Genomic DNA, 25,066 nt, shown 5'->3' with positions numbered 1-25,066 from the left:
TTCCCGCCTGCTGAGGACAAGTTTCCGTGCACGTCTTCCACTTTCTTTCAGTTCTGACTACGCACACACCACCGAAACACAAGGAGTGCTGCTTCCCTCGATCCAGCCAGCCGATGGCCGACGAATCTTCTAAATGTTAGAAGGTTCTCAGCCCCCGGTTGTGGCGACATTAGTGGCGGTCTGAAAAACGAAAGCTAGGCACGATCCCACTATGGGGAAACTGGAATAATTTACTGAACATGAAAACACTATTTTAAAGGCATCTGGGGCTGGACATGTTAATGAAGAGGACGAGCTATGTTAATTAGGGAATTACACAAGTTTTTACTACCGTCACCCAATGGGTTAAATATTTCCCTTAACCAAGATTACATAGGGGGAAAGGGTTTAAAGGGGTTTAGACATGGTCTGATACAATCATCTCAAGAGTCCTTTCTGATTTCTGCTGGAGCCAAGCTTAATCCATAAGGTAGAACTTTAACAGGTCTTGTGAGAAGGGTCCAGCTCCTTCAGACCATGAGGTGTTTGTCAGCCCTTGTTTTCTTTTGCTAAAAGCTGGGTTTGGGCTCCCACATATAGCTGAAATTGGAAATCAGATTCACCATATGCTAAAAAAAAAGGTTTGTTTGTTAATAATTACATGGTATTCCTATACACCAGACCAGCTAGAGAAAATGTCTCTCCCTATTTTCAGTCCATTATAGCAGCGTCTAGATAGTATCTAAAGCAAAACCCAAAAAAATTTCAATGAGGAATTGATGTTGTAACAAAATCCAGTAAAGACGCATAGAATTATTTTAAATTAGTTTATTACTATTTTTGTTCATCGCTTAAAGTACACTGAGCAGGTTGACAGATTGGGAGCTTTCTGATGCTTCAAAGAAGTACTTTTACTTGTAGTTAATAAATATATGAACTTTAATAGCTGTTTTCACTTGAAATCTTCAGAAGCAATTTCTGCTTCCTCTTGACCAGCACTGTTACCTAAAATGAAATTTATCAGGAGATAAATAGCTGAAAGTTACAACTCTTCTGAGCGCCTCCCATAGGTAGTCAATATGGTTTTACAGCATCAGTAACTTGTAGTATGAACATGGTAAGAAATTATCAGCACCTCACATTTTGTCCTTCCCGTTCAAAGAGTTCACCATCTACAAAAACGTCAGAGGAATTAGCCATTACTCTCATCTGAGAAGGTGCTATTAATAAAAGCCTCACCATACTAACTTGTAATGTATCCTAGTAGGCAGTCTTGAAACAACTGAACCATGACAAAAATGAAATTATTCATACATTGGAAAACAGTCAGCAATTATACTAATACCATACACAAAACACATTCTGCAAATTTGACTGCAATATACACAAAGGGATTTTATTATTTCTAAAGCTCAGTAACAAATTATAAAGTGTTTTTATTACATTATATAGCAACATGCCTCACACTGTATTAAAAAGAAAAATAACTAAATGCAGAGTATTTATTAAAAAACTTGCAAGTATATGCATTTGAAAAATGTGGATATTCACAGGCATCTTCTCCCTTCTTTCCATTGCTACAATTTGCCTAGGATAGGTGTTTCCCTATGAATATTCAGGACATGGATACTTTGTCCTTAACTACATGCTTCTTTCCCATGCTCATGTATAATCCAGTCTCTGGAATATTCATGTTCACAGTTTGATGGTGTACTTTATGGTAATGAATGTGTTGGCTCATTATCCTGTCCAGAGGGCAAGAGCCAAGCCTTACTTCACTCTGGGAGTAGCAGGGAAGTGGTTGGCATTTCTTTGTAGAAGGCACAGCATTGTCAGGGTGGAAAGAAACGGAAGCATCTGCTGGAGGAAGAACCGGTCTTGCTGAGCCTCAAAGAGAAACATGGGGCCAAGAAGGCTGTATTGTGTATGTTAGGTATTGTGGTGTCATCGAGAGGTATGAGGCAACTGAAATAGCGATGAAATTGAACCTTCTTTTCTGCTCCATGTGAATAGCTCTGTTGTAGGTTTGGATTCTGGCAAGTAGGACATAGAACAATTAAAAACTTATAGCAACTGTTGGCTGTTGGTGTTTTTTGGGTTTTTTGAGTTGGTTGAGGATTTTTTATGTAAAAGCACAGAATCACATTAGAAAGCACTTTTTTTTCCCTACAAGTATGTAAATCCTCTCTTTCAGCCTTAGTATGTAAGTAACTAGTTAGTAACTAAAAGCATGGAATTTTTCATTGACAATCTCGCAGTAACTTTTAAGAAATCAAGTGCATGACATATAACAAAGCTGTTAGTTTAATACCATTCAGACCCTTTCAGATAGCAAAATTTCTTTGTGTTAACCATAATAATTTGAGGTTGTAGATGCTTCAAATGGTCTACTGACCATTGCATAAACAGTTTCAGATAATATGCTCACATTTACTGGATGGCAATATTTGATGAGATGTCTCTCCAAAGAGGCGCTTCAATTTCTTCTTCAGCTCTCTGCTGGTTTTCTTATAGAAAAATAATTCCTTTTCCAGTTGCTGGACTTTTACTTCATACCCTTCCAAGGTTTCTGCAATACCTTCACTCTCTTGTTCTAGAAGAAATAAAACTAGTTTAAGAACCAAATGTCAGAAATCAAGATGCCCAGCTAGACAGAGTATGTCTTGTATCTTGATGGCACTTTGCTTGCAATGTGCACATCTTAACTAGCATGACACAGGATTGAAAAGGCCATGTCAACCCTGCTTGTCAGTTTTAATAGTATTTGGAAGATCAAGATCAGCAGGAGCAGTATATTTCAACTTTCCAATATCAGTAAATTCAGTAGGAAAATACAACAATTCTGATACTTCTTTAAAAAAGATATAATCTTCCTCTCATGCAGACACCATGTGTCTGTTCCTTGGCATCGTACATGACATGAGAATTAGTGACAGCCAAAATATATCTCTGAACCTTATTCTTTTATTTTTTCAGTTGGAATACAGTATTTCTCTGTAGTGACTGAAGACAATACTTGCTGTACGATCCATTCCAAGCAGCAGATACCTTTCAAATGATGCAATATCAACTGTATTTTTTTCTGGTGTTCTTTGCGCTGGAGGGTGAGCTGCCTGTCACACTGCAACTTCATGTGTCCAAGTGCTGATTCTAATTCACGTATTATGTTTTCCCGGTCCATAGCCTTCATTTCCTGTTCTTCAATCTGCAGTTGTAATTTTCGTTCAGACTCACGTAGGCCAACAATCTAAGAAAGAAATACACTTATTTTGATTTATCAAAGCATTTTAAGAAAACCTTTTACCCTTCAGCATAATAGATTAAAACATACAAAACCAATGATCTCTACAAGCCATTAGGCTTATTCTGGAAACAGACTTGCCATTGCTACCAGCTGACACTTTAGAACTGAACTGTGTACCTTTTGATCACATGGACTAGTGGATTTTTTAATACTCTGTACAAAATTTAAACTGAAACAACAGTGGCTTCCTGATTCTGAAAAACTTCCAACTTGCATCCTGCAGACAACTCGTTTACAAAATCATCCAAAGTTACAAAGACACACCATATTCTAATGCATTTCACTTTTATGTTTCCAGATATCAGTATAATTCTTCAGCATGTAGCTGTACACATTGCAGGCAACTAATGCAAAACTAGTTCATACTGAATTTAGAAAAAAAAAGTAGAAATATTAGCCTGAGCTTTATGAAGCTTTCTTGAAAGCCTGCAGTCAGGAAGAATTTCAATACAACACCACTATTTAAATATGCTGCTGCTCTGAAAGTTAGCAAAACAGAGCACTGGAAAGGAGGAAGGAAATATCCATATCTGCAGCACCTTTCAAGCCAATGACCTCAAAACAAGATATACAAAGTTAACACACAAGTATATTATTTAGGTTAACATAAAAACTAAAATATGTGAATTAATAGCAGATCTATGTAACCTGAAGAGATTTTCACCAAAAGTTTCCTAAATTTATTTTTACTTCTTGCTACCATTTCATTATCTAGAACAGTAATATAAAATGGAATAAAATATTATTCATTAGCCAAAACAAACCTTGTTGAAATAATTGATGATAATAGCTCTGAGCTCAGCAGCAGACAGGGAAACTAGTTTTGCTAATACATTATTCTCACTCTGTGAAAGACTCTGAGAAGATGACCTAAGCAAGTGCTGGCGATTATAAATACTTTCATTCTTGTAATCAATAGCAGCCTCCAGAGCTTCAATTCCTTCTTCTAGCTGGAAAAGGACATGTTCTTCCTACAGAGAAACACATGAGCGAAACTTTTTTTAAGAAAAAAAGCTTAGAATTAATCTTTCAAGACATCTTTAACTTCACTCTCAAGAGCAAAACTAAAGGATGAGAAGTAGTAGTAGTAGTAGCACAGACAATGGAACAGGAAAAACAAGAGGTAGAGTGCATATCTAGGACATCTGTCTTTTCCCTGCCATAGTACTTCTAGCGTGATACAGAGATTGATCAGATGAAAACCAGAAGTCATGTTTCCTTTTTTATCCTTTCCTCATCCTCACAATAGTTGACTTCTGCTATTTTTTTTTTTTGGTTGTGCTAGTTTTTACAGGTCAATAAGGAGTTTGGTGACCAAAACTTGTGTAGGGAAGTGGCAGAAATGTGTGGCCTGAAGCACTGCAGATTTATTACATCTTCAACATAATGATTTCAATCAACTCAAGTGTGGGCCATCTAGGTAATATGACTTATTTTTGCTGTGAAAATACAGAGTCCTTCAGGTGAAGTTTGTTATTCCACAAAATCCTATGAAAATATTCAGGGGATGTTATTATGTGAGCACATTGCTTGTTCTGTGTCATGACATTAAAATATCTGCCTGTGATAAACTGATGAACTTCTAGTTCCCTTATTCTCATTGTATGATTCTTAGACCAGTAGACTTGGCAAGGCACTGAATTAAGTCCCTCTGAACTTCAACTTCATTACCAGCATGTAATTGGTGCTATCACAGCAGTATTCTAACACTGCTATTTACAAAAATACACAACCTCAGTTCCTTAGTTCTAGCTTTTCTAATATTTGGAGACATTATTATCTAACACTAGCTAAAATCTATATTTATCTCTCAGAGGTGCTTACTTACTTCAGTTGACAACACTTTATTTTCTCTCAGTTTCTCATCCACACTATTTCTCCTTCTGAGCAGCTGATCCCTTTCCATGTGGAGAACCTGAATTTTTTCCAAAATGTCTGTCTTGTCTTCAGTGGTGCTGCCCTGAAGCTGCATACTTTTATCACACAGCTCCTGATCCAGTATACTTAAGCGAGCAGACAATTTCACACTATCTTTGTTTAAGGCCTAAAAAAAACCACAGCAACCACAGATATAAGACTGAGATACTCCCTTTGAGTAAGAAAAAAGTAGGTGAAACTGTCACATTCTGAAGTGAAAAAATTGCTTGCTTCTTGCAATGGAACCCCATTTATTTTGCGCAGACAGCTACCATAAGATATACAAAAGATGAAAGAAAACAAAAACACTCAAGGTGCAGTTTTCTACATACTAAAGGGACTAGTCATTATAAGTGACAATGATACTTCAAGCTCAATTCACTTTTGCTACTGAAAAACAAATATTGCAAGATATTTCCCTGTCATGTTCTCTAGTTTGCAAAAGGACTGAGTCTTATTCATAAATAATATGATATCATGGATATCTCATATTAGTTAATGCTCTGCATTAACAGAACTCCACAGTTCAGAACTGTTTGGTTTGGTTTGGTTTGCAATTTTGGAGAGAAAACGTGAATAAAAATGATTGTCTGAGTTATTTACATTTTAAATGTTGATTGGTCAAGCCACCCAGTACCTACATCACCTTTAAAGACACTTGGCTTGAGCCTCCTCTGCTATCTTGTCTGTGTTCCCTGCCCCCTCACCCCATCCCCAGTCTTTCAGTCAGCCTTAATTTTCTTAAATTACCTGGCTAGATCTCAATTTCTTGATTTCCAGGTGGCTTTTCTCTTGCAATAATGCTTCTTTTTTGGCTACAATGGCTTCTCTTTTCTTTAAATCTTCTTCTAGTTCTGCTAACTGTTGGTGTTGTTGAAGAATTCTTTCCATTTCTTCATCCAACCACTTCTTTTGCTCTTCTAATTTCTAAAGTTTCAATACAGATCCAGAGAGCATTAGCCAGGACTTTTTGGGTCAGAATTCTATTATAATGTTTATCTTTTTTATAATTACTGATAAAACTGTAGCAGACATTGACATTTCTAATGTTAACTTTAATTCTGCAACAATATCTTGGCTAAAAATAATACAGAAACTGGACTAACTTAACAAGGGGCTCAGCAATGTTATATTGCTATATCTCATACAAACAAATTTGTATCAGATGCATTTAAGTGAAAGATATTCTTTTTCTAAGAACAGTTATATAAATAGATGTCATCTACCTAAGCACAGCAACTAGGTTTAGAAGGTACCATGAGAATTCAGCTAGCCCATCATCATTGCATTATAGTTGCCCAAGAACGGCTCTTTGTGGAAAAAACATTAGGAGACAAGAAACTGTGATGTTGAAAGAATTAAAGACAGTAAATGGCATCTCTGATCCAGCTAGCGTAGTCCATTACAAATTTATTCTGAAGCCACAGTTTATCAGGGCTTAACAGTTGCATTTATTTAACTTTTAAAACTTCTTTTAGCCTTTAAAGACTTTAGGTAACTCAGGTTCCAGTGTCCACATTGAAATAATGTAGGTGGCACCACTGCATAGAACGCATACTTTTCTAACCCTGTTATGAACAACCAAAAGCAGAGACCACAGTAATTTATGTCAGAGTAGAAAACCAAACCAAATAAAATCCCCAAACAACCCATGGAACATTTATAACATTGCACAACAAGATCACCCTCAAACCTACTAGAAAACCAAACCTGTTGAACTCTTGGGTCTCTGAATCAGCATTTCTGACAAACTGTAGGGAAAAAAACTTTAAAGGCCCTCCTTTCTTTCTTTCATTGAAAAAGAGTAAAAGAGCTGCTAGACTATATTGCCATTTTTTGCTACAGCAAAAAAGAAGACAGAACTATGATGGAACACTCTTTTTCCAAACAGTTCACAAAGATATATGACTAGGGATGAAAATTTTTTTTTTATCAGATTTGGAATAGATTAACTACACCTGTAGTTTATGTGGAGTTCCCACAGAGTTATTTTTCTTCTTGTTGAAAGCAGCAATTTCTTTATCCTTCAGTTCAAGGATCTTCTGTTGTTGCTCCATCTTAAGTTGAAATTCCTATGAACAAACAAAAAGCACCATTCTTCCTGCATCAGTCAGTCAAAATGCATTTAATGTCAGAGTTCACACAAGTATATAATCTGAAATACTGACCCTAAATTTACCTGTAAAATTGCAATTTAGAACTAGACATCATGTAATAAAATGAAAAAAAAAAAAAAGCTGAAAGAGAAAGGCAAACTGAAGATTTATGTGAAAATGTTTACACACAATTTCTTGAGTGCATTTATCCAGAAAGTTATTAAGTCATTACTGAAAATTATGGAAACCCTGGCAGTATAGTTTATTGTCTTTGAGGAAGCAGGGGCATCTAATTCTTTGTCATAAAGAAACAGGAAAAATCCTACCTTAATTTGTTGCTGGTCCTGCTGAAGTTCTGCTTCTAGTTGCTTCTTTTTTTCACTCTCCTCATACAGTCTCTTCTGTATCTGGGATTGCTGATCCTTCATCTGAGCCACGTTCTGCTCAAGTTCCGTTGCTTCTCTCTCACTTTGGTTAGATAAGGAAGCCAGATTCTTAGTGTCTTGCTGCTTCTTCTGTAAGGCCTGAATATTCATGTCACATTTCAGTTAATACCAGAAAAACTTATAACTAAGACTCAACTTCATTCTTTATTTCACTGAATTCTTAGAGTCAGCAAGACTTACTAACTTCTGCCCAAACAATCACCTGATATTCCTGTGGTTTCTGAGCTATCTGGTAAAGTCGCACAGGCAGAAAAAAGGTAAAATACAGTTCATGCCCGGCAAAACAGTGAAAGTAGTGAAATCTAACAGCTCTAGAAAATGTGCAGAGACATAATGGTGACAGAATGCTGGTTCTGAGCTCAAGCCAATAAGCCAACTACCTTTTTCCGCATGGAACTTTTCTGACCCACCATTCTAGGATCGAGAGGCACAGAGCACCTAAGCTGGCCCTATACAGAATTTAAACTTAGGTGTAGCAGAACTTAAAAACAGAAGGTCAGTGTCAAACAAATATGACTGTACTGGACCTGGTCTTGCAAACTATCAGATGAATTTGCTTAGAGCTGGAATTTATATAGTATTTTCATAAAACATTGATTTTATGGCAGGTAATAAACTTGTAATAGTCTCCTTGTATAGGTTCTTTTATGATACTACATACAACGGTATACGAACATCCTATATCTCCCACTTCTTTTTTGGCTTCTTACCTACCAAGAAAATATTGTATGTATCTAACCATGTATATGTTAAATAGCATTCTGAGTATAATAGTATTAAGTTTCTCATTAGCTACTTCAATCCAGCCAACTTCTAAAGTGTAAAACAGGTGAGAATTTTACAAGCAGAGTGTTAAGGTTCAGATATGACAGGGAGACAGAGATTTGCAACCCTTAATAGTCAGACCAGAAATACCTGCACTTTCAACTTAGCTGCATCCATCTTCTTCCGGAACTCTTTTTGTAACTTGACTTTCTCAGGAACATCTCTCACCTCTTTACTGTCCAGCTCCTGAAGCTGCTTTTGTGTTTCAGCCAGTTCCATTTTGGCCTGTTCAGTTTCTTGCTCCAGTTTAGTTATCTTCAAAGAATATTGCCTACTTACAGACTGAGCATCCTTACCTTAAAGACAGCATAATAATCAGTCGAAATGTAATACTCAATTTTGTAGTTGAATCATTACTTACTTTGTTCTGGCTAAATCAGTAATTTGTGATTCAGTTCCCTTGTAACTCTGAAATGGACATAAAGGAAGGAGTCCTATATATGATGAATTTTTCACAAGTCACCTGATGTCACCAAATGCCACCTGACTGCCAAAGTTAAATTCTTCTGCCTATTGTAGTGTTTGCCAAAATGGCTCCCTGTATTTCATAAATTTGTTTGGGTTTTTTTTTCCAGAATAATATGCCATTTATTTATTACTCAGCTTTAAGCTTAATAATTAGGAAAAAGCCTTGGATAGTGTTTCTACTCCGTGACTTGTCCTGTTTGGGCAATTGGTGGTGGGGCACAGAATCTTCCTCAGTGCCAAAAGGCAACCTTAAGAGAAGGTAAGCATAGGAGAGGAGTGTGATTGAAGGAGCTGAGCAGAGAGATCCTTACTGTCACCATAAGGCTAGTTTCTGTATCAGGACAGATGTGTAAGGGATGTAGGCTAACAGGGACACTGACCTTTTCCCTCATCCACTTCCAACTCCTGTTTCTCTACTGTGCTAAAACACAGAAGATACAGGGATGTATCTTGTCTCCTATCCCAGACACCATATGACAAATACATGTCCATGAAGAGATCAGTAGCACTGAGCTTACATGAAAAATTACATTATTGTTGGATAAGAGCAACAATCAACAAAGTACAAAAATTATTTAACAATACATCTGCATATCATAGCAGAGTAGGCTGTAATCAAAATTTACAGCCTTCAGTGCAATTATAGCAAGTAATCAGCAAAAGTTATAAATTTAAATTGTTAAAAGTATTCTTGTGTAAGGTAGCTATGTAAAAACTAAGACATGCAGGACTTCAGGTTTTTTGTGGCTTTTCTTTTTTTTCTGAATATCTTCACTCCAGTTATCCCTATAGTAGCCAGTTACCTGTTCTTACTAATTCCTTAATAAGTTCCTCTTTCCTTTTGATATTAAGTGCAAGTTCTCTTATTTTTTGCTCAGTCTCAGTGAATCTCAACTCTGAAATCTTCAACTTCTGCATGTTAAAAACATGAATTTTCTGGAGGCTGTCAATCTTTTCACCTTGAAAAAAACAAAGCAAAATGGAGATAAAAAATCTGGAATGCATGCTGTACCCAAAAAGGTAGTGCTCTGGAACACTGTCTGTGTGGAGTGCTTCCACATGAAGTAAAATAATCAAAAGGAGAGAATAGCACCAAGAGTCTTTTCCCTACTATGCGTCTAAACAGGAAAAGAAATGTATGCACTTGCATTTCAAGATTCTAAGTATGAGGAAAAATATTCCTGAAAACATTTCAGTGCATTTCTGGTAAGATAAGAGAATCCATTTTGTTTCACTGAAGAAGTACTAAGGATTATATCTAACTAGCTTTCTGGATAACAAATATTACTTAAACACTAAGGCTACTGACATCAGTTTCAGAAAGGGAAAGAAGAATAGCATCTTGAAAGCCTACATTGAGCTGTAACTAAAAAAATATTCGTATCAAATACACACATTTTGCTGGGAAAAATAGTTACATGTGCTAAAGACACTCTTGCATATGCTGATACTGTAATAAGATTTGCTCTTATGACTTCCATTTTACCTGTGGCTGTGTCAATCTGTAGCACAAATTTGTTGGATAAACCAGACTTGTTTATTTGACATTTCATGTCACTTAGATCAGGAAGAGTGCACAGAGAAGCCTGATTTTGTGTCCATGTTTGGTTTATGGAATGCCTAAGGAAGAACGATAAACATGCTAAACTGCAAATATATAATCAGGGATATAATTTGCTTCGCGCAAATCTTATGATTCTAACAGAAAAGAATCCCAAACTTACCACAGCATTTGTACCTTCTTTCCCATCTATGCTCCACATCACCCCCGATATTCATGGCAGATTCTGGCCCCAAACCAAGGATTATGCAATCTTTGTTAAACCTATGTTTATCAAACTTATTCTGCAATATGCCCAGTTGGTCCCACAAGTTTACCATAAGTAACATTACAGATAGTCTCATATCATGGCAGGATTAGGCAGTAATTCTACCTTTATACCTATGCATTTGTCTGTAACAAAAGTTATAGAACAAAAAATTACTTAAATGAGGTTTTGTCTTTGCTGCCTGTATTTTCTTCCTCTTCATCACTCTGATCAGAGAGGTGGCAGTGAAGGACTTTATCCTGATCTTCTATCTTGCTCAGTATCATCTGTCTGCGAGCATGGAATTCTGCCATTATCCTGTCCAGGGAGAAGGCACAGGGGCTGGTATACACCTGCCAGAGAGCACACAAAAATAGTAATGGGTAAAAACAGCTGCAACAATTTAGCAATTCTTTACTGATATTTTAAAAAAATATTTCAATTTAAAATTCTGACATCACCTGAGCTTGTAAGCAAAATTAGAAGTTTTCGCTAATAACTCTGAATACCTTTGTAACAAATGGTTTTTCAAGAGCTTCAAATGTGAAAGCAGGCACTGTTAGAAACTCGTTATTCCACATATTCAATACAGTTGTAAAAATAATAATTCATTTTTGTTAATGTTTTGTATTTGAACCCTCAAAACCCCCAGAAAAACACCAGAAAATATTAGAGCCTTAGCACTTGTAAGTAGGAATTTTAAGCCTGAATATTTTGGATAATTGTGGCATAGCAAGTGTTGCAAGAAAATAATTTTTCAGAGTCTTTAATGAGAAGCTAAGCAGTATCTGAGAAAGCCACTTTCATGTCATGTCTAATTATTGGCCCATAATCATTACAAAGTAGAGGGGCAAAAATGTAAGATTTGGGCAGACCTTACCTTTTGGGTCTCTGTACCTGAAGATGGGTGAAGGGAGCGTAGCAGATTTTTTGTGAGTGGGACACTGTAGGGCCTCCTCGCAAATGGTGACCCATCTTCACAAGCATTTGAGATACCTAAAGTTTTCACATCTGTAATCTTCTCTAATTTTTCTTTTAGCTGATCAATAAGCATTTGCTGTTCTACCATTTTCTCAGTCTCGTGGGGAAAAAAATAACAAAGCAAAAGTGAGCTCTGTATCATATTCACTATTTCTAAATTCCATACAAAGGTCATGAATCTTGTAAATCACTCACTGACCCTAAATTATTCTGCTGGGCACAGGCAAATTCTGTAACAAACTACAAATGCTATGACATATCATCAATCCACTCACACACCAACTCCAATAAATTTTAGACACATTTTTTTTAGAAAAACCTATCCCAGTTAAGTTACATGAGCCTATCTAGGCATCTACTGAGAGGTGGACGATGTAATTAGCAGCTTGAAATTCCTTTATATGGGTGTTTATGGAGAAATAAAATGGGAATTCAAAAAAAATGTTCAAATGCAACTCATGGTCTGAGTCTTATGAATTAAACATGTATATGAGCTTCGTCTTTCTCTTTGAGCACTTCCACTTGAAAGATTATTTGTAAAAATAAACATAAACATGTACATGTCCTAGGATGACTTGCTGCTTTTTTCTTCCACCAAGTCTCAGCTTTTGTTGGTAATGATAGTTTGGAGATCTTGTCTGCTTCTCCTACAGCATTCTCTGTACATCATTCAAAAGTACTTATGTTATCTAAACTAATTTATCCACAAGGCCAAGATTATATAAATTTTCAATTCACTCTCTTGTTTTTGATTCTTTTCAAAGTATGGTTAAAATCTGGCCTTGCAACAACAAAAAAGCTGAAGAATAGCTCATGATACATTTTGCATTCTCCTACTTTGAGTATAAGTTTCTATTCATTCTTATGCTGTTCTCTTAGATTGAAAGTTCCTTCCAAACACAAACATACAACGCCTTACATATTGACGTTGTTTTGGAATACAGTACATATTATCCCTATGTTATAGGAAATAGAATATATGTATGAATATCACATTTATTATCATTTTGGAAGCAGCAACAGCTAACTGATTGACTAGAAGGTATTATTTAACCCTTTTAAGAATTTTTGTCCCTGATACTATTGTACATACAACCCCACAGTGTAACACCCATTCCATAAATACATATCTTTATAAACATTTAATACCTAATACTTGTTACTTTTAAAGTTTTTATTCTATCATGTATCATTAAACTACATATTCCTGTGAATAAAACTTAAAATATTTGACAAAAGTACTTGCTTTTCATTATTCTACCTGTTTTTACATAGAAATGGCAGTTTAGTGAAATAAATACCAAAATGGTGCCTGAAAGCTCCCAAGCTTCTCTGCTGTCTCCAACACTGAAAGAGTCATGATCTTTTACCTACACTGTTACATATTCTTGTATCCTACCTTGTATCCTCCAGAATTTATATAAGCATTATCACAGTGTATGTTGACACTATGGTGTACAGGTTAAAAATAAAAATCTAGACAGAGGTGACAGAAAAGAAAGACAGTGACAGAGGAAAGAAAAAGATGATGACTAGTATACTTACCTTTCAGTCATTGACTATGCCCAAGCCATCAGTAAAGAAGAGGAAAAAGGAGACAAAGTATAATAAGGAGAAGAGCACTAGCTATCCATGTTTATGCTTTTCTCTTTTAAAAAAGTCATATAATAATTTATCTGTCATCCATGTGACAGGCAACACCGGCAGAATGTTAACTATTCTATCTGCAGTCTTCTTGATCTTAAAATGTTATGCACATGATAGCCATCTTAATTTCATTAGCAAGCACAAGATCTAGAGAAGGAAAGAGACAAGAAGCCTCTTTCTCACTGTCTCTTTCCATTATGTCACTCAGTTTTCTCTATTAGTGAATGATCAGAAAGTTAGGATGGAATTCTGTCTTGCAAACTCAAAATGGAATAATACTCTAATTCTTAATAAAGCTATAACAAAATCAGTTTCAATGCAACTTCAGTTATTTACAGTAAATTTTAGAGTCTAAAGAATCTTTCAAAGTCTTTCAAATTCTAATTCATTACTTGTCCTGAAACTACTTAACAATAATGCAAATCCTGAAGCATAACAGGAAGGCATGGAGAGAGTGAATGATTCATCTCAGGTTATACAGGAAGGTTGTGGCACAGCTAGGCTTACGTACAGACTTCAAGAATCACATTATTGTGGTTCATCCACTAGATGAACCCAACTGATTAAGTGATAGAGCTCTAATTCAATCAAAATGTTTCTAATATTGACTGGTAGTTAAATAAAAAAAAAACCAGGGACTTGTTGAATGCATTCACACAGATACATGTGTATCAGTGGAAAAATACCTGTAATCTATGTGTTTCTTGAGCCTCCTTTAAAGATTCCAGTTGTTCTTCATTTTCCTGTAGTAATTTCTTTATCTGATTCTGTAGTATCTGGACTTCACGATCCTTCTGGCTGAATACTTCTTCATCCATAACTAGTGCCTGCTAGATAATACAAGAAAAGTTCAGCTGGGGAAAAGGGCAGAAAGTGGAAAAGCTGGAAAATAAAAGCTCATTTGTTGTTAAAAGACATGATCAAAACTGCAAAGTTTTGAGGTATGTATGGCAAATTATCTAAGTGGTTATCTGCAGTTTCTACCAGTTATTTTTTCACTTCCATTTCATCTATTGATTTTGTTCTGACAAGTTTCATTCTTCCAAAGGGAATAATTTACTCATAACCAAAGCTCCTTTACTGAAGTATATATCTGAATTCAATTATTCTCCTTAGCATGCTGTTACATGCAGCTACAAGATCTCAGCATCTTGTGATTAATACACTCATCAAATGAAAAAAATAAGAACAGCTGTTCTTGTTCTGAAACTCAGATAACAGCTTAAAGAAACTGTAAGAATGCTTCTTCAGGTGTTTGTCTGAATGAATAATCCAATACTGATTGAAGGAGACTTCCAAATGTTGTTACTCTTCCAGGAAGCGTGTAGAAGCCAAATACAAAATATTGAAACATAATGTCAACCCACAAACCTTCTCATTCCCGTTCTTCCTATTTTTTTCTCCATGAGTCCTGCTGGTGGAGGCACAAATTAGTTTGGCTGTTACCTATGGCTAATTCACAATGCCAGTATTTTAATTTTGTGTAAGACAGCATTATACACGCAATCATAACTGTTAGAAAAGAAATGGGTATGTGCACACAAGAATGGGTCCACTATTAGCTACTAAATCTGGCATATACAAACACTGCTCTACAGTCTGTGGTTACTCATTTATTTTAGCCTTTCCTTAACCATCTCCTCCTGGGGAAATTTAAGCTAAGCTCTTACACTGTTTTGAACATGGAAACAGGGGGTTAAAATAAGCCACAGAAGACAATGAAGAAGAAAAAAGTTGTGACTTAGATTGCTTGAGAACAAAAAAAAAGACCACATTTGTTTATGCAATTGCCTGATAACAGTCTACAGACATGGCAGTTTGGTGTGCAAACTAAAAATGTGTTGATGTTACAAAATTCTAACTTGTTGGAGCACTGTCTCCTTCCACTACACGACAGACTCAAATTAGTTTTTCTAGCATTCATCTTATGTCAGAACTTCACTCAGTTTCCAACTAGTGTACAGTTGTTTTAAGTTATAAAATAAATCTGAGACTGTTTATCATACAACAATCTGAATTATTTCTTACATTTTGTTATTCATAGTCAACATTTTAACTCAGCATATCCAAAATTTGTACTTCCTAAATGTATATGGGGATGTTCCCAAAAAGATTTATTTATTTGATCATGTTTCGGTTCTAGGAGGAGACATTATCATGCTAGAGAAGGCTGAGAGCTCTTCTCCCCATAGATCATTGCCTAGGATTATTTTCTGCTGTCTGAGAAACAGCTAATTAGAACTACCAGCAGGACGGGACCCTTATGGGATATCTGCATGTTAAAACTCATATATCTTGTTTTGAAATTCTCACCTCAGCTAGAAAACCATAAACAAGTATGATGCCACTAAAAAGCAAGAGTTCATATCTAACACAAAAGCAAGTGTTAGAAAAGTGATTAGACAAAGAAATCTATAAATAGTTCAGAAACACAGTTAGTTAAAGCATGGTCATGAAAATAAAATACAGGAATTTTTTGTGAGAATATTGCTGAAGAAATACAGGTTAGGAAAAGCTCAATAAGAGTCACCACTGGAGGCTGCAGGTGGCTGCCCTCTTCTGATCCCTCTGTCAACCCCACAGTACTCAGCAATGGATCCCAGTTGCTGCTTCCCTATCTTCTAGTTCCAGACTGTCAACCCCACTACTCCAGCTCTACCTGTTTGCTCCAGCAAACAGGTAGCAATTAGCTCCTCTTGCTGTCAGACAAAATCTTTACACACATCTTGAAGCTTGGTCATGGATAGGGACTGGGTAGCTTCCAGCTCTTATTATTTGTGTTTCTTTGCTTTCCTGTCCTGCTGCAGAACAGGCTGCCTCTTCTGATTCTTTCTCTCTCCTCCTCTGAGCAGGAGCTGCTGCTTCTCTTACTAAGTTGACCTCTGCCTCCACTGTTTTTTCTTGACTACAGGAGCAACTATTAGAGTTGAGGGTTCAGTCTCTGGTTTAGTGTCTTGTTTGTGTGGCCTCAGAGCAAGAGACCTCCTCAATGCCTGTTTGTGGTCTTTTAGATCAGGAAAACCTCTTGCATTTCTAAGAGCACTAGACAGTGACTTTAAAGGCATGGGCCAGGTCTAACACAGCTTTACAAGTCATTGTGTTTCACCTCCCCTCCTTCAAATGATGTGTTAGTTTGATGGGTTAATGAGCCTGTTCAGGCACGAAATCCCAAGCTGTCAGAGGCAGCAATGACCCTGCGCACCTTCCCAACTCCTCCCATACACACTGATACCCCAGATATCAATCACCTTAGAGAATGTCCCTGTGTGGCATCCCCAATTAGCTGTTTAACCTTATGAACAATAATCAAAATTGGGATCACAACACATCACTATAAACATGGTCTGGTTTATAGAGGATACTGAAAGAACTTAGAAGCCTATAGGCTTCAAGGCTATAAAAAACTGCCCTGAGGGAGAGGAAGGGATAGGTGTCATTTTCCCCTCTCTCCACAAAATGTCTCTCAGAGAAGAGGGGAAAAGTATAGTTATTGGTTCTTGGTGTACTGGGACACCCAGAGTGCAAGACCCAAATACCAAATTAGGCTGATGGCTGGTATTTTTTTCATAGGTCTCCCAAGCAAAGGAAAACAGAGTGATAAACAGCACACAAAGCAGGAAAATGTCTCCTGGAAGCTGTTGTATAGCTAGAAAGGAATCAAGCATCTTATTATTCAAGGAAACATGCAAGTCAGCACCCAAAGCAACTATGTAGCTTCATGACCTGCAACAGTCACTCAAATAACACCTTAACAGGTATAACACCTAGAAGTTTAATCTAGCACACAAATCAAATCTGTTATTACCTTGAAGGCCTTCAGCCACAGTTTGGGTGCCAAAAAAGACTGTTGTAGGTTAACCTCAATAAGTAGCTAAGCATACACAGCTGCTCTCTCACTTCCTTCCCCACCCCCAATGGGATGGAAGAAGAGCAAAGGAAGAGTGAAAGCAAGAAAATTCATGGGTCAAGACAGAAACTGTTCAGTAAGTGAAGGTGAAGTGGAGGAGAGAAGGAAAGTGAAAGAAAATAAATGATGCAAAGGCCACCACCTCCCAAGGCTGACTGATGCTCAACCAGTTCCCAGGTAAAATACAGCTAATCTCCCTAAATATTCTACTCTCCCTTTTTATTGCTGAGCATGATGTTGTATGGCATGAAATATCTCTTTAGATAGTTTGGGTCATCTGCTTGGTTGTATGTGTGTTTCCACACAATTTGTGAATTCCTCAATCTATTCACTAGAGGGGCAGAGGCAGAAACAGAGAATGCCTGTTGCTGTGCAAACACTGTTTAGCAAGACTTAAAACATTAGTGTGTTATCAGCATTTTATTGGTTACAAATCTAAAACATGGCACCCTAAGAGCTACTACAAAAAATTAACTTCATCCCAGCCATACCTAGCATACTAGCATAGCTAAAAATAAAAATCTAAGAGATAAAACCGCTCAGTTCCAGAGTCATCTTGAAACTTATTAGCCAAAATATAACCTTTACTTACCTCTGTCATGATTAAGATGACTGTGTATTCAATGATCCATTAAAATAAACCTATGTCCCAGAGATTAGCCAAACAAAATGATACAAAATTGCAAATTAAATTTAAATTGTCAAATTGTAAGGTGACATCTTTATACATATTTCAAAATTGAATTAAAGTTTTGGCAGATTGATTTTTCACTTAGTTACTTAAACAGTGAACTTATAATTAAATACCTGGCATTTCTTTAGTTCCTTCTTTAGCTGAAGAATCATGACATGATGTGGCTCTGGGCTGATCTCAGTCCCTGTGTCAGTTTCTTGGACGGTGAGAGCTTCCTTCCTTACTTTCTGTACCATAGTGATCCACCTCTGTAACCTGTCCCGCTGACTTCTTCTTAAGCTAACGTCATCATTCAAATCAAGTAGAAAGGGGAAGGCTTCATCTACACAATTTCTGTAACTGAAATACTGAACCTGAAGGCGGGTGAGCTGCTCCTCGAGTGAACTGATACGAGCTTTTTCTTCATTTAAGTCATGTAAATACTGATTACTGATCTGCTGGTTCTGCAAAGCATCCCGAAGTAATCTGATTTCAAGTTCCATTTCATCAATGCGGTCTTTTTCGGGGTTGTAATTTACTACCGGTTTATTTCTAATATTTTTGGCTCTGTTGGCATATTTGAGAGAATTTAAAGATTCATCAAAGTCCAGTGAGGATGGACTTATACATGTTATCATAACAGTCTTGGCATTTCCTCCAAGGGAGTCCTTCAGAATACGAGTGATTTTAGCATCCCTGTATGGAATATGTACACTTTTCCTTTTTGGGTCTCCAAGGGCACTGATGACATTTCCCAAGGCTAAGAGACCACTGTTGATCTGAATTGACTCTTTGAAGCGTTCACCAGTATTTCCAGTTTTTGCTACCCTCTCTGATCCTGCCAAATCCACGAAATGAAACTTCGAAGCGATCAAATCCCGTGCAGCATCAGTATTTTTTTGAGACTCTGCAGATTGCTTCTGACAAATACTGATGGTAAAAATGGCATGAGATCGACTAGAGTGCTCATTCATCTGCGTTGTGCCTGTGCGACGAGCCGCATTGCCACTTTCCAGCAGGCTTATCACTTCATCTGCACATTCTACTTGGAATTCTTTAGCACCAACGATCACTTCAAACACCAAAACAGGTGAAAGTAAGAATAATCCAATTAATTCTAAACTCTTCAGCAAAAGTTTACAGGAATAACTATAAATAAATATTAAAGAAACATACAAGCCTAGATTATTAGGTGGTCATAGCATATAGCTACAGAAAAAAGAAGACATCAATATGTGAAAAGCATGAGGTACAACACGTCTGAACCCTGCAGATATTTAATATATGGATGTATTGTGTCAGTATTTGAAACAGTATCTTAGACACAAGACACAACTCATTTAGACATTGCACATTGCCTTACACAATTCACAGTCTAGTGCTAGCTGGAAAAAGTATGAGCAAAGTCAGCTCAAAGAATATTTTGCAAGTTTAAAAAAGAAAAAAAATACTAAAACCAATAAGATTTTTAGTAAAAATGATTCCTGGCCTGTGGTAAGAACAGAATTTTTATCCTAAATAGCTTGGATAGTTGGGTCTTTGGGATAGGTATCTGTTAATAACCTAATAAAGTAGAAGTGTACTTCTACAAAATACTCCTTCCAAGCATATTTTTTGTCATATTTTTCTTTAAATTAATGATGGAAAAAGTCCTAGCACAGTCTACTGAAGCTGACTCAAACTGTACTGAAGAAGAGAAATAGTTTAAAATGTATTGTGGGATCGTTTTGAAGCAATTATATTGTCTTCAAGATGTGTGCTAAATTAGTGCCTTCTTCCAGCTACAGACAAGAAAACCATGACAGCTCAGTAAAACAAGTATAACAATAGTAAACACAACAATTAGAATATAAACAAGCAAACAAAAGCCTAACCTCAAACAGTTTGAGAATAAAATATCTCTGATGTGGATTCTTCTAGCATTTTCATGTGGTGAACAAGATACCTAGAGAGTGTCAATCTCAAAGCCTCCAAAAATATCTACTACTACAAAAAAGAAATCTACTCCTCTTAATGGTTTAATCTTAAAATACTTATTCCAGTGAATAATTACACACTATTTCTAGACAGAATTTGCAGAAGCAATAATTGCATATTTATCATTTGCCATTTCCATCTATATTGGAATATCCACCTATTACTCACAGGCATCTAACCTCAAAACTGCTTCAAATAAATTAAACTGAGTTATATTCTGAAACTTGAACTATTTTTTCCCTAGCATTTTCAAGAGAAGGCAAGAATAACTTGGACACACAAGTGAAAACCAACTTTACTAGGGTGAATTTATGCTGATACTTTTGGTCTGTGTTTGGCCCTGCCACCTGTGAAAGCTTTGCTTTTTCCCTGCCAAGTTATGGGAAAACAAGCACTGATAAACCGGAAAGTTGTCCTTGAAGAGAGCTTCTTGTATAAACTGTTTTAATTGGTATTCTGCGATTGGCTAATTGTCTTCCAAGGTCGCTTGACAGAGAGATTGAGGAGGAGGATGATGAAGGATGCCCCCAGACTCATTTGGAAAAGACCCCCCTGAGTACAGTACGCAGGCACAGGAAAAGCCACGCGTGCGCAGAAGGGATGAACTTACATAACTGGGAGGTGGGACTGAGGGCCTTGGGCTGGGCGGTGCTGGCCACACCTGGGAGGTTGTGGTCACTCAATTAATTGTATAAAAAGCAGATAGTGCTTTCTTGGAGGGAGCTAATTTCATACCAAAGACAACGTTGCCTTTGGCAGGGCCACCTGCCAGTTTGTGAACTTACTGACTCTCCAAGGATGCAGCTTCTGCTATGGGTAATTATAGGTATGCTAGGTCGGTAAGATAACTTTATGGGCAACAGCTGGGTAACTGGGGAGGTCGTGCTGGGGGCTTATTTCTCTCCTCCTTCCTCCTTTTTGGGTTTGTTTGTTTTGCTGGCCACCTCTTGGTAATAAATATTTGGTTTTGTTAAGCTTTTAACGATGTCTTGGTTTTCAAGCTTCAGTATGGTTCGAACCCTCCCTAATACACCAACACATCAAATTTTAGAGCTGAAATCCTACCTGTATTTCCCTTCTCATCTTCTCGGATATGTAATTCTTTCACAGAGGTCTCCAGCTCCAACAAATCTCGAAGTTCTTCCTTGTAAACCTCTATATAAGATACTTTCACATAGAAGTTAATATTACGGTTTTCAGAAATATGCTGAAATAATTCCTGAATAGCCCGTGGGATTATGCCTTTTTCATCCACTGCAACTGATGCTAAAATACAAGCACAAATGTCACAGAGGCTTGCAGTTATTCTGTCAGATAAATTAAAAAGACTGAAAACTGAGAGAAGTCTGTGAGATTTGCTACTGAATATTCTCGAGCACAAGTCCTATGATGAGAGGCTGAGGGAGCTGGTGTTGTTTAGCCTGGAGAAGAGGAGGCTCAGGGGAGACCTCATCACTCTCTACAACTCCCTGAAAGGAGGTTGTAGCCAGGTGGGCATCGGTCTCTTCTCCCAGGCAACCAGCAGTAGGACAAGAGAGCATGGTCTCAAGCTGTGCCAGCGGAGGTTTAGGTTGGATATTAGGAAGAAATTTTTTACAGAGAGAGTAATCAGACATTGGAATGGGCTGCCCAGGGAGGTGGTAGATTCACTGTCCCTGGAGGTTTTTAAGATGAGACTGGATGTGATACTTGGTGCCATGGTCTAGTAACCACGGCAGTGTTGGATCAAGGGCTTGACTTGATGATCTCAGAGGTCTTTTCCAACCTGACTGATTTTATGATTCTATGATTCTAAGGAATCTGAAGAGCACAGGATTTCTGTAAATATTTTTTTTTCTGTGGGGCAGAATATTTGTTTGCATCCATTAATAGGATTCAAAGTTCTAAATTACACGTTATAGTTATGAAAGTTATGAAAAACATGGAGTCCGTTTTAAACCTACACTCCTTAGAGTACAGATTTCTTCTTTATCCTTACTCATTAGGGTTGGCAATGACATCTAGAGGGTTTGAGAAACTACAAATGCTACTGAAATTTAAAAAAATCAGCAGCACCTTAGTGAGACAAAATTTATGACCAACATTTACAGTAATTTCCTATTTTTTCGAAGTAGACATGGAACACTAACACCAAACTCTATTTTTGTTTTTTAAATATTCAGCATAGGGCAATGCTTCCATTATTAATTTGTGTTCTTTATTCAAGAATATGGAAACTGTTTGTCTCTGAGAGGATACCCAGAATATTTTTCACCAAAAATCTAAAGGGTTGGTCACACCTAACTATGAATTTAGTAAATATATTTATAAAACTAAAATGTTGTCATTCCTGGACTATGAATGGCTTTAGATCGTGGCACTCACTACCTAAACAATTTGGCTAGCAATGTTACTTAGAGGAACATTAAACAACTGCTAGTGGAGGGAATATAAGTGAAGTTACAACAGTAAGCAGAATAAAGAGGACAATGGTATGAGGTTCAATAAGGCCAAGCCCTCGAGTTACAACATCACCATTCAGTGCTACAAGCTGGAGGAAGAACAGCTGGAAAGCTGCCTGGCAGAAAAGTACCTGGGGGTGCTGGTCGACAGCAGCTGAACATGAGCCAGCAGCGCCCAGGTGGCCAAGAAGGCCAATGGCATCCTGGCCTGTATCAGCAATAGTGTGGCCAGCAGGACCAGGCCAGGGATCGTCCTTCTGTACGCGGCACTGGTGAGGCCACACAGCAAATTCTGTGTTCAGTTCTGGGGCCCTCACTTCAAGAGAGACATTGAGGTGCTGGAGCGTGCCCAGAGAAAGGCAGCGAGGCTGGTGAAGAGTCTGGAGCACAAGTCCTGTGAGGAGTGGTTGAGGGAGCTGGGGTTTTTTAGCTGGGAGAAAAAGAGGCTCAGGGGCAACCTTATTGCTCTCTACAAACCACCTGTAAGGAGGATGTAGCCAGGTGGAGGTTAGCCTCTTCTCCCAGGTAACAAGTGACAGGACAAGAGGAAATAGCCTCAAGGTGCACCAGGGGAGGTTTAGATTGGATATTAGGAAAAATTTCTTCATGGAGAGGGTGATCAAGCATTGGAACAGGCTTGTGGACTTAGCAATGATCAGTTAATGATTGGACTTTATGGTCTTATGGGTTTTTTCCAACCTAAATGATTCTGTGGTTCTACGACTCTAAATAAAAGGAAAATTTTAATACCTACCAAGAGATTTAGAATAATCTATTTATATCTATTCGGAAGAATTAAATCAACTAAATAAATTTCTTTGATGTCACAGAAATGTCTCTCAAAAAAACCCAAACAAACAAAGCCAACACAGAGTGAGCAAGCAAACAATTAACTACCGAATGCAGGAATTTTCAAGGTAAGATAAACACAGCAAAAAACTTGAAAAACACTGCATTTCAGAAACAAATTCTAGTTTGAGTTTTAAAATGTGGAGTGTGAAAGAGCAATTTATAATTTTTTTCTTCTTACATATTTTTGGTATAGCCTAATTTATGGATAAGGCTTTAGAACAGTTTAATTAATCACATAAACTTTGTAAACCTTTTTTTCTTACTACAGCTTTTTTCATTAACCCTTAAAATTCCGCTACATCATCTACTGGGTAATAAACATTTAACTTGCACAAACACACTGTTGACCAGCTTAAAAAAAGAACCTACCAATGTGGTCACCGCCAATGGTGTAAGTCTTCCCAGAACCAGTCTGTCCATATGCAAACACTGTAGCATTGTATCCCTCAGTCAGAGACACCAGAAGAGGCTTAATGCAAACAGTATAAACTTCTTCTTGGGTTGAGCTTTTGCCAAATACAAAATCAAAAGTGAAGACATGGTCCTTTCCAATGATAATTTGTTTCGCATTTGGGACTAATCTGACACACACTTGGTGGTTATGAAGTATTTCTTTGGAAAGCAGAGGTCTGACTCGGACTGCAACTTTAACTGGGATCTCCTCCATGCCAGGCTTCAGCCCTGTGCTTCAGTGTTCAGATAGTCAGCAAGAAATCTGTTACTACTGCTTTGTTCACATTATTCACAGTTGTCTGAAACTAAGAAAAAAAGTTTTCCACATTATATAATAAATAAGAATTACTTTCCTGAAATAGAAAGTTGATATTTCCTAAAGTATAAGTAAGCACCATTACAATCTTGAAAAATACCTAATATAAAAGCAGCTATATTAATAAATACATTTTGCCTCTAATAATTTCCAAGCTAGCAGACTTAAGCCTGAGAGTTGCCTGATTTTCTATTTGAACATAAGACAGCCATATGAAGCAATTATAATTTAAGAGCTCGTTAACAGACACTGTTGATAAAGCAAACACAATGAATCCTCTCATTTTCCTATTCCTGCATTCGTATTGCATAGGCAACATAAATCAGTCAAACAGAACCTTTTACTCCAAAAGTTGTATGTATATACCTGAGTTTTAAAACCCTCTTCCACTTATGAAGCACCAAACACTTGTAACTCGACAAGCACAGAGAAAGAAGTTGTGTTACCTATGAAGGAAGTGTGATTTTAAATGTATCTAGTTACTACATGTAAAGCCTTCCTCTGATTTTGATCTCCATCTTTAAGCACATATGTGGGAGGGAAACCCTATTTCATAGGATTCTATTTTATAAAAGAATGTGGGAATATGATATATTCCCAATACGCCGAAGTTAGAGAGATACTTCGGTGTGGATGCATCGTTTGCCCTTGGCTGCCGTAAGGCAGGAGCAAACATACTGCCGTGATATTGTGCGGGCGGCCCAGAACATTTTCCTTCTTTGCCGCTTCTCCAAACCTGAGAAGGAGCCGGGAACGGGATCACGTCTCGGTCTCGGGAGCCGCCAAGGGCCGCGGAGCCCGCCGTCCCCCGGCTGCCGCCGCGTCTGGCCGTGCCGCCGGACCCGTGCGGAAAGACGGCAGGAGAAGAGAAGGCGGTGGCGGCGGCCGGGCCAACGGCACCAGCATTGGGCCGGTCCCGTCGCGCTGTTTACAGCCCCTCGCTAGGCAACAGCCGCCATGTCGGCACCGCCCGCGC

At 37.5% G+C, this 25,066-nt stretch overlaps 1 protein-coding gene across 4 annotated transcripts; it reads right to left on the bottom strand.

The window, feature by feature from the left end:
- Positions 1-792: 792 nt before the first annotated feature.
- Positions 793-25,041, bottom strand: KIF27 (kinesin family member 27). 4 transcript variants are annotated; one of them, XM_027721554.2, is made up of 18 exons: positions 24,827-25,041; positions 23,691-24,079; positions 21,094-21,294; positions 18,186-19,123; positions 14,158-14,298; positions 11,724-11,921; positions 11,021-11,196; positions 10,522-10,655; positions 9,839-9,994; positions 8,658-8,863; positions 7,623-7,820; positions 7,159-7,272; positions 5,951-6,127; positions 5,112-5,327; positions 4,048-4,254; positions 3,028-3,226; positions 2,408-2,572; positions 793-984 (listed from the first exon to the last, which is right to left on the bottom strand). In XM_027721554.2, the coding sequence occupies exons 2-18, from the start codon at positions 23,986-23,988 to the stop codon at positions 932-934; spliced, it is 3,777 nt and encodes a 1,258-aa protein (XP_027577355.2). In that variant the 5' UTR covers positions 23,989-24,079; positions 24,827-25,041; the 3' UTR covers positions 793-931. The 4 variants fall into 4 exon arrangements, with proteins under 4 accessions (XP_027577355.2, XP_027577358.2, XP_027577357.2 ...); XM_027721557.2 differs by having other exon boundaries at positions 8,736-8,863; positions 14,158-14,301; positions 24,827-25,040; XM_027721556.2 differs by having other exon boundaries at positions 793-2,012; positions 14,158-14,301; positions 24,827-25,036.
- Positions 25,042-25,066: the final 25 nt, after the last annotated feature.

The sequence above is a fragment of the Pipra filicauda genome, unplaced genomic scaffold, assembly GCF_003945595.2.
Source record: "Pipra filicauda isolate LSUMZ 115617 unplaced genomic scaffold, ASM394559v2 scaffold191_size1418713_pilon, whole genome shotgun sequence".
NCBI lineage: Eukaryota > Metazoa > Chordata > Aves > Passeriformes > Pipridae > Pipra > Pipra filicauda.
Note: the sequence above shows the minus strand (reverse complement) of the source record. Positions and strands in the feature narration are given on the sequence as shown.